The sequence below is a fragment of the Cucurbita maxima genome, unplaced genomic scaffold, assembly GCF_002738345.1.
Source record: "Cucurbita maxima cultivar Rimu unplaced genomic scaffold, Cmax_1.0 Cma_Scf00047, whole genome shotgun sequence".
In the NCBI taxonomy this organism is placed as follows: Eukaryota; Viridiplantae; Streptophyta; class Magnoliopsida; order Cucurbitales; family Cucurbitaceae; genus Cucurbita; species Cucurbita maxima.
In genome coordinates this window covers 235,637-245,800 of record NW_019272063.1, presented here as the reverse complement: position 1 = coordinate 245,800, position 10,164 = coordinate 235,637, and the positions used below count along the sequence as shown (strand labels likewise).

At 37.1% G+C, this 10,164-nt stretch overlaps 2 protein-coding genes across 3 annotated transcripts in view; one reads left to right on the top strand and one right to left on the bottom strand.

Moving 5' to 3' along the window:
• Window positions 1-198, top strand: part of LOC111470894 — a 1,719-nt gene extending 1,521 nt beyond the window's left edge. For both annotated transcript variants that reach the window (XM_023116553.1, XM_023116554.1), the window contains exon 3: window positions 33-198. The gene's annotated coding sequence lies outside the window, so the exon portion shown is untranslated. The remainder of the gene's footprint in view (window positions 1-32) is intronic.
• Window positions 199-1,479: 1,281 nt separating this feature from the next.
• On the bottom strand, window positions 1,480-7,964 carry LOC111470704 (probable hydroxyacylglutathione hydrolase 2, chloroplastic). The gene is made up of 9 exons (XM_023116292.1): window positions 7,855-7,964; window positions 7,555-7,611; window positions 6,893-7,072; window positions 6,112-6,315; window positions 5,303-5,426; window positions 4,377-4,477; window positions 3,891-3,965; window positions 3,696-3,794; window positions 1,480-1,782 (listed from the first exon to the last, which is right to left on the bottom strand). Exons 2-9 carry the CDS (start codon window positions 7,609-7,611, stop codon window positions 1,636-1,638), a joined length of 987 nt encoding a protein of 328 aa, XP_022972060.1. The 5' UTR covers window positions 7,855-7,964; the 3' UTR covers window positions 1,480-1,635.
• Window positions 7,965-10,164: the final 2,200 nt, after the last annotated feature.

Here is a 10,164-nt window from a genome sequence, read left to right as displayed (position 1 = left end):
GGTTTTTTTTTTTTTTTTTTTTTTTTTTTTGCTTTGCTTTGATTCATGGGGGAATGAGAGGAAGAAGAAGAGAGAGAGAAACCCTTTTCATTTTTGCCTTTCAAATTGCTTCCATGTGTATTTGTATTTGTCAGAAAAGGAGGCCAATGGGTTTTTGGTTTTGGTTTTGGTTTTATAAATTTCTTCATTTTTTGTTCTTCTTTTTCAACTCTAATCATGTGAATGGGTGTTGAATTGCAAACAAACCTTAGTTTAATGGAAATAGAATTTCAAGAACAGAACCAAACCCTATATAAACAAGTAATGATATATTCTAGAAAGACTCTTATTTTTCAAGTTTTGTATTCATTTAAGGTAGTTTTGTTTGTTCTCGGTCGGGTACAAACTTTCATTGGAGTTTTTTGGTTTAACCATGTCAAGAATGAAATTTTTAATCGTTTGGTTGAAGCTAAAATTGTTAAAGTTTTTTAGTTCAAACATGCCAAAGGTTGAGAATGAAATTCTTAATCATTTGGTTGAGATTATAATAGTTTAACGAGATGAGTTATAGAGATAAGGTACAAACATTCATCAAATTTTTTAGTTCTAACCATGTCAAAAGTCTGAAAATGAAACTTTTAATCATTTGGTTGAGATTATAATAGGGCTGCATGCAACTGATTCACTTTTAAAATTTATTTCCTTCTAACAAATAGATAATACCAACTCTGAGTATGCATGAATGTAGATAGGTATCCAAGATAGGCTAGTTGAGGCAAGCATTTATGAGTATATTATATAGGACAAGATAATAGTAACAACCAAAACTCTTATCTTTTCAATCTTTTTTAATACTTTCTTTTCTTCTTTAAAAAAAAAAAAAAAAAAAAAGTCTAAAGAAATATATATATAACCAAGTAATGTTACATGGCTACTAATTTGCTGTTATTTGATAACATGAGTTGGTCTAATTATATAGATTGAGCAAATGAATATGTGGAGACTGAACTTTGTTTGCCATTTTCATTTGTAGGGAGGAGACAAACAAATAATTCATTAAAGTTACTATCCAATTGTGCTGAAAAAAGTCATGGCAAAACCATCAAACCCAAGGCCCTTGTGTTGATCTATTGCATCAAGAAACCTCACCTTTCTACTAAATTATTTCGAGCAAAAAAAGGAGAGTCCATGTCAATATGCTCTCAAAGATGCATGGGACACCAATCCACACCCACAACCAATAAGAGATTGGAGAAGAATCATCCTCTTCCTCAACCAGACTCTCTTTACATTCTCCAATGTTTCTCCTCTTAACCAACTTAAACTCCAACAAAACTCAATACTACATTCAATTGAATTCTAGGCACAACTACTATGGCTTCACCACTGTTTCCAACATCTAAACCTAATACCAAACACACCACGAAAATCATCTAGTGCTTTTTTCATCGTATAAAAAGAGAGGGAAAGAAAATCGACTCTTCGTGTCAAGAGGTGTGCAAATTAAACGTAAGAACTGAACTGATAATAATGGAACTCAATAGGAAATCATGAATGCAAACATCCCGTTAACTTATTTTACACAGGCAACTGCTAATCTATCATCCTATACATGAAAATGAACTCTTCCAAACCCTCTCTGTTTTATAGAGGGTGCTAAAATTTATCCTTAGCTTTGCGAATGATACCCAAGACCTCTGCATCATCCGCTGTATTTCGAACTTTTAACGACTGCCGAATTTCTGTACTTGAAGTACGGAGGAACGGATTGCACATTTTCTCCATCTTTAATGTTGTTGGAATCTGTGATATTAGAATCGTCGAGTTAAAAACACTCAAGGGGCAATGGAAATAATACCAAATGGCCTGTTCATGCCATCCCTAGGTTCAAGGTTGAGGTGCTTGTGTGTCTCAGCCTACCAAAATCATTGTTTTTATAGTGACAGTCGAATTTACTGAGGAGCTCACAACATAACAAATAATCTCCCTAGGATCCACAAAAAGAAATAAAAAAATTTCACTTCGCAAGCTCATATTCTGCAAGGCATCAACTAGCCGTGCTTCGTGTAAACTCAACTTGGGAGGAAAGTTTCTCCTTTCGTATAATATTCCATGCTCTCAATAAAGTAGTCTTTTATTTGGAAAAAAGTTATTACAAAATAATAAATTATAATTTAGTAATAAATATCTTTAGTACTAAATTATAATTTATCATATATATTTGATCTTTTATTTCCAACAAATATCTAGATATTTAGTACTTTATCTATAACTTTTACTACATGATATTTAGTACTAGATATTTGTCTTCCATTATATATAGGTATCTTTCCATTTATTAATCTTTCTATATCCTTGTAATTTATTTGATTATAAATAGAAAATTTTCACACCATTTAGGTGCGGTGGTTTTAACAAATATTCTCATGGTATCAGAGCCCTTTTTCGGTTTAACAACCTCGATCCTTTCTTTTCAATGGTTTCTGAATCCTTTACTGTTCTTCTCCACCACCACAGTTGGCTTTGACGCCGCAAGGGCGATCACCATGGCTGCCGCAGGCGGAGCCGATTAATTACTCTTCGGCTCCACCTTTTTGACCTCCAAATCACCCTTCTCCTTACTCTATACATACAACCTCACCTATTCCAACACAATCGGTTTTCCCTTAACCAACATAGCCTCTTTCATTTTCTTTCCAATCTTCCCTTCATCCTTCACAATCGGCTTTCTCATCGAAAATATACGAAATCTCTACAAGCCCATCGACCTTCTGCAAAGATTTACCTTCAGAATTCAAGCGCGAACTGGCCTCTTCGCCAACCAAGTCGCCGCCAGCCTCCTAGCCAAAATTGGCTCCTTCGCCCACTATGGCGACTCTTCCGGCTTCAACATCGTCTTTGTCCTTTGCTCCAGCTCCCTCTCTGTCCATTGGAACTTCACCACCTGCTATGGTGCCGACTACTTCTCCACCGGCTTTGCCTACTTCTCCGTTGTCGACCTCCACTCCTGACCATTTGGTGTTGTGAACAGAATACTCGTGCTCATTTGCTCAATAGCAAACCGGTCCACAAGGCCCAGACCCCACTCCATCTCCGCCCCTCTTTCTTCATCTAAAATACACCTAGAGTCTGCATTCTCAGTTTTTGTCCTCTTCTTCCTATCTTGTTCCTCTCTTCTTCATAGTCACCATCGAACTCTCTCTCTCTATTCTCCTTCTTCCTCTGGGTTACCCTCTTCTACTTCGTGGGTTAGACATATTCTCGCCAGAGCCAAGGCAGCATCGCCGTTGAGCGACAATCCCTCTGCAGTTTTGGATGGCCAAGAAAGTATTTCTCCACATCTCTTCCGAACCAGGTTGTTCGCATCTTCATGAAAAGTGTTTATCAACATCTCTTTGAATTTTTCAGATCCAAGCTTCACATTCATTCAAATCCGACCTCAACTTCCAGGGGATGTCAAAGATATTTAGTACTAAATTATAGTTTATCATATATATCATAATTGATCTTTTATTATAGGCAAATATCTAGATATTCGTAGCCTTACACAGGTATTTTTTTCATTTATTGTTCTTTCCCTTTATTACTCTTCCTATATACTTGTAATTTATTTGATTATAAATAGCTTTAGTGTGGGGGTGGTTTTAACACTATACACAAACCATGCTGAATTAAACTCCAAATAATCACCCATAAAATAATGGCCAAGGAGTTACCGTTGGCAAGCCCTTGCTTCGTAGATTGGCAACCTGGGTTGCAAAAGATTTGAGAGCCTCGTTCTTAGGTTCAATGGACAAAGCAAATTTAGAGTTACTCTGCCAAATGGTAATCGTATAATTAGGCATATGGCATTCGACCTTCCGAAAATGTAGTGTCATAATAAAATAAAATAAAAGCAATAAGTTACTGACCAAAGTATACTCATGACCGCAAAATATGTTTGTATCATCTGGCAAAGAAGTGATTTTTTTGAGGGAAGATAGCATCTGTATCATGCATACTAAACAATTAGAATTCTGCAAATAAACTAATAACCTCATAGCAATTATTACTTAGCATTCAGTAGATTAGCATTCAGCATCAAGTTCACTTTTCACAACAATAGTTTTTCCATTACATCGATACTTAATGAGTGACCTAAGCATACTTAAGTTGAGTGCCGCTTTGTTCATGAGAGAACACAGAACAGGGTGCATGGAATGAGAATAAAAGGAACAGCAGAGAAACTCCCACAAAATGGCACTCAACTTGATTGGACAACAAAAAGGGTAAAAAGTGTATGAAATCAAGCACAGAGAGGCAAAAACCATAAGCAGGTCTAGCAAGAAGAAACTGTTTGGACATGGTACTACATTTAGGTAACATCCAATTAAATGAAAAATGCAAGGCAAACAAACCTGTTCGGGAGTTCCTTCAAAAAGCTTGCCACAAGATAAGCTGAATAATGTATCACCAGTAAAAATTGCTGCTGATCCAGGAAAATAGAAACTAATATGACCTGAATTCAGTTAAAATTAAAAATAAAAAATCAGGCCAAAGAGTATATAATGGTGAGCCAGATTTCCATAGGCACAAACAAATCCACAAGAACTAAGAAGCAGGACAATGATGAATTTATCTAAGATACTATACAAGATACAAGCCAGATGAAACCAAGGTAGCATAATTTTCAAAAAGTCTGGTCTCGAATTTCTCTGACTCCTATTTGAGACGTTTAGTGGGCACAACAAACCCACAGTGTTTTTGAATTTTTCCCAGACACATATTTGAGTTAAATAGGTACAACAAAACCCACATCATCAATTTTGCTTTTCTTTTTCCTCGATGAGATGCAAGTTTGAAGAATGGAAACCAAGCAAAAGCCTACAGAAGCAGCATGCCCAAAAACTCCATCTATTTCCCAATAAAAACTCTTCTAGTCATCATCAATTCATCTATACTACATATCAAATATTGCAAGACTTCTTTTAACTAGAATGATCAAAGAAAAGATCGTCTGTGCAAAGAAGTTATACAAAAGATGTATGAAACTAGAACTACCAAATAGTAAGTTTTTGAAGAAAAATTAGCTAAGAGAAAGCATAATAATTATGAAGAATGATAAAGAAAGTTATAAGATAATATGGATAGAGAAGCATGGCTAAATCATATGAAAGAATCTATTACCACTCTCTTGAGACAGATGAAAGAATCACTGTTCTTTTATTCCCTCACTTTTCATGCACATGCAGAGAGAGGAGAGAGTTATCATACAAGAAACAAATCTACTGTACCTATTATCATAAGAGAAACCAATCTAAAAGCAACAAGTAGTTACAAACACCTCGAGTATGACCAGGAGTTTCCATTACATGCACTTCATGGCCAGCAAACATCCACTTGTCTCCATCTCTTAAGGTTATATCAATTCCAGGAATCATGTCACGGTCTATTCCAGAGCCAATCACCTACAAAGAGCGAAAAGGATATAAAAATTTGAATAAGAAATATCTCAAAGACTATCAAATAACATATGTCAGCATCAAATCCTTAATGCTTTAAACCCTGGCCTTGATTTAAAGGAAAGGTTAGTAAAGTCTTTATTTCAAAACAAGTAAAAAAAAAACTCAGAATACTCTCATCAGTACTGAAGTATGTAACATTTCTTGCATATCACAAGGTATGGGGTTCTCATGACTAGATACTTGTGTTTCATATTAAAAAAATATCCACCTCACTATGTTTGGACAAAGAATAGAATAGCATATAAGCCTACATTCTTTTGGTATCAATAAATTTAGAATTATTTAATTTCTCACATAATTGCCTCAAAAAGGGCTCATGGCCTCTAGTTTTTTTTTTTTTAAATAAAAAACCTAACTTTCATTGAGAAAAAAAATGAAAGAACACACAACCATACAAAAAACGAAGCCCACAAAAGGGACCCCAGTAAAGGAAGGGATTCTAATCAAGTAAAATGAGACTAAGGGAATAATCACAAAATGACCAGGGACTCATGGCCTTTAGGTTGAATCCATGGAAAACGCCTTAATGACCAACTTTTAGGTTTCAAACATACAATATATACAGGATAGCGCCAACTAGAATATTGGTACAACGCAAAATAATAATGATAATAATAAATAATCATACCTTCGCTCCGTACCTTGCTTTTAATTCTTCATTTCCACCTGTGTGATCATCATGATGGTGAGTATTAAGTATATATGTCAAATTTCTATTTTTCTTGGTTAAAGCATCTATAACTGGTAGAGCTTCAGAAGGATCAACAACGCCAACTGTGCCCGTGTCAACATCGTGTAAGAGGTATGCGTAGTTATCACGAAGACATGGTACCTACGAAGTGGAGTAGAGGAAAAGAGAGGTATGCAATTAATGTGCATGCTGGAAGTGTCTAAGAAATTATTGTGAGATGTAGAACGTGGACAGCCAGCATCCTAAACAAGGATTAACTAGGGGTGGGAGTGCAGAAAGAGCATTGGATAATATCTAGTTCAATATAATCTGCAGCCAAAGCATTGGCTAATATCTAGTTCAATATAATCTGCAGCCAAAGCATTGGCTAATATCTAGTTCAATATAATCTGCAGCCACCTAAATCACATGGACACAGAACAAGAATTATATGTTGTGTAGCTGAGAAGGTTTTAAAGTGATAAATCATGTGTTGCAATCTTTGAAGTAATCAAACTTTCGAAATAAACGCAATCAAAAAAATGACATGGAGATAAGGCCTCTTCCTATCAAATAGAAATTCCCTCGAGCAAAATTTTTTAGAATCAAATCGTGAATTGATAAAGGAAAATAATAAACCAGGAAGTATATCATAAAATCACCACCACAAGACCATCGTGTGGAAAAATAACTAATATGATAGACAGCACATAAACAATTTCCAGATCTAATAACTTACCAGTTCAATTTGCAAGGTGGAGGACATATTGACGACACTGCAAAACTGAGCAACTTTAAGTGAACGACTAGCTCCACGCAACGTTTTCAATGGAGTAGATAAGAGTCGCATAACCCCATATAAAAGGTCTTTTCTAAACGAAAGTTGTTTAACGCTCGGCCAGACACATACGCTTCTCACCTGAAACTCCCATTCGTCAATAAACCATGATAACATTACAGACTCACTACCCACAATGACATGATACGAGACGCGAGAAGGAAAGGCATTAATCATGATGTACAGATCTTAGCAGTAACAATTACAGGAGCACGTACGAAGATAACAGAGCTTCCATGAAAACAATTTCAGTATCACAAAAATTTCAGACAAGAAATGCAACAAAATCCGTTATAGATTCATCGTCATACAGGCAGAAAGTAGCGATAGAAATACAACAAGCCAACGAACTAAGACTCGCAACAAAACAAACAGTATCCTCCCCTCACAGAATCACAGATTACGCTGCTTAAGCTACATTTGACAGTTGCCACAGGTTAAACCCGATCACATACAAAACATTCGAACAAAACAAGAAGAAAATTCATACAAAACATGTGCCACAGCAATTGCGAAACAAAAATGTGCAGAGAAAAAAGAGAATAAGGAGTACGAAAACGAACCCTAGTGCAAGGCAAGGAGGCCATGGCAGAGGAGGCCTTGGAGATCATCATCTGCATCTAAACGAACCCTAGTGCAAGGCAAGGAGGCCATGGCAGAGGAGGCCTTGGAGATCATCATCTGCATCTTCGTCTTCACCAAGAAGAGAAGATCGAGATCGGTGAGCGAAGAGAGAGAGAGAGAGAGAGCGCGCGGTGAAGAAGAGCAGTTGGCGCTCAGATCATAAATATGTGAANAAAACGAACCCTAGTGCAAGGCAAGGAGGCCATGGCAGAGGAGGCCTTGGAGATCATCATCTGCATCTTCGTCTTCACCAAGAAGAGAAGATCGAGATCGGTGAGCGAAGAGAGAGAGAGAGAGAGAGAGCGCGCGGTGAAGAAGAGCAGTTGGCGCTCAGATCATAAATATGTGAAAGAGAGAGAGAGAGAGAGAGCGCGCGGTGAAGAAGAGCAGTTGGCGCTCAGATCATAAATATGTGAAGCGAATCCATCCAACTCCCAGCTCCACTACTACGACTCTTGTGTCACATAAAACGCGTTTTTGTTTCTGTTTCCGCCGTAGCCTTCCTTTTATTAAAATAAAAAATGATTAAATTTTAATTTTCTAAACGAGTGATAAAAATAAATACGTTTTTATTTTTTTTAAAATAAATTGATTTTATAATTTTATATTTCAAAACTGGTTCAAACACTAACCATCAATCAAGGGTTTGATGTTTAAACCATACTCTTCCAACTGGGTGAGACCATAACTTACACACAGTCACAAGTTAATATTGTGTCAGTCGAGAACTATCGAGTCCATTGATACGTTCATGATATCACCCTAAGCATCGAGATGTCATATGTCTTCATTGGTCGCTCAAACGTACTTATTGAGAATGGAACCTTATATTAAGGTCATATTCGAGGCCTCTTGACAGCATAAACCCTTTAGCAAAGGCTTATTATGCAATTATACATTTAGTGTATAAAATTAATTACCCTTACTCACTGCCCTTTACAGCTAAATTGATTAGCTTGAGTACGTAGAAGTCCAAGTTGGTGAAAGTAATTATAGTAATGGCCCACTCTACTGAATAGGTGAAAGTGCCGATCTTCATCCTCTATAAATGTCACACTCTAAATCATAAGGTTACAATGAAGACTTTGTTATGATCGTTCAAATTTGACTATGTAATTTCAATCTCAAATACAGTACTTAGAGTACTCTCTATTGTATTACTTGGAAAGATAATATGTCATTCCACTTAGGTCATGTATCTTCCCGGTTCTTCCATGCGGTCTCGTGGATAGACATATACTATTAGCTCATGATTGTTAAGGAGGCATGAGGGTGAGATTACAAAGGGATGTGTCTTTTAGTCATCAGGCGTGAATCGGACTGTAGTGCGTGACTGAACAATGAAAGTTGGGCATTGGCTTGGACTTTGGTCATTGCATTGGCTTTGTAGTGGGCGTCTGGTCTAGCCATGGCAGCTAGCAGCTGGCCCTTTCTGACGCCTAGGAATGGAATGGCCAAGGCTGATGATCAAGTTTAGTAAACGCCAAAGGCTAAAGTGGAAGCCCCAAGTCAACTAGAACTCTCTATTCCTACACTTGGTAGTTGTGGCTATAAGTCTAAATATACCAAATTTGAACCACAAGATTTTTAGATAAAAATATCAGAAAAATTTTGAAACAGATTACATCAATCTCGTGATTTTAAAACTTGTCTACAGAGGTTTCCACACCTTATTAAGGAATGCTCGTTCCTCTCTCCAACCGATGTGAGATCTCATAATCCATCCCTCTAGGAGGCCCGGCATCCTCGTTGTCACACCGCCTGATGTGTAGCTTTGATACTATTTGTAATAGTCCAAGTCCACCACTAATAGATATTGTCAGTTTTGGTTCATTACATATCAGCACCTCACTGTTTCAAAACATGTTTGCTAGAGAGAGGTTTCCATATCCTTATTAAGGAATGCTTCATTTCTCTCTACAAATGCTGTGAGATCTCACAATCCACCCCCTAGGGGCCCCAACGTCTTCATTGACACACCGCATAGTATGTGACTCTGATACTATTTGTAACAATCCAAGTCACTGCTAATGGATATTGTCTGCTTTAGCATGTTACATATTGTCATCCGTCTCACGGTTTTAGAACGCATCTACTAGTGAGAGCTTTCCACACCCTTAATAAGACATGCTTTGTTCTCCTCTCCAACCGATTTGAGATCTCACAATCCACTTCCGTAGAGGGCCAACATCCTGGATGGCACACCGCCTGGTATGTGGCTCTGATACAATTTTTAACAATTCAAACCCACCGCTAACAAACATTATCCACTCTGGCCTGTTACATATCATCGTAACTGTGTTAAAACATGTCTTGGAATGCTCCGTTCTATTATTCAACCGAATGGAAGTGGTATCTTTCAAAAATATTAAATTGTTGGTACAGAAAACCAAGCATGAGGAGAGAGAGGAAGAAAGTTCACTCATGAGAGAGAGAGAGAGAGTTGCAGAGAATGTTGAATTGATGGGTTTAAGAAAAAGGGTGAGCTTTTTTGAGAAGGAAGAAGAGACATCCGATGGAGAAGTGCAGGCATCCCAATGGCTCAACTT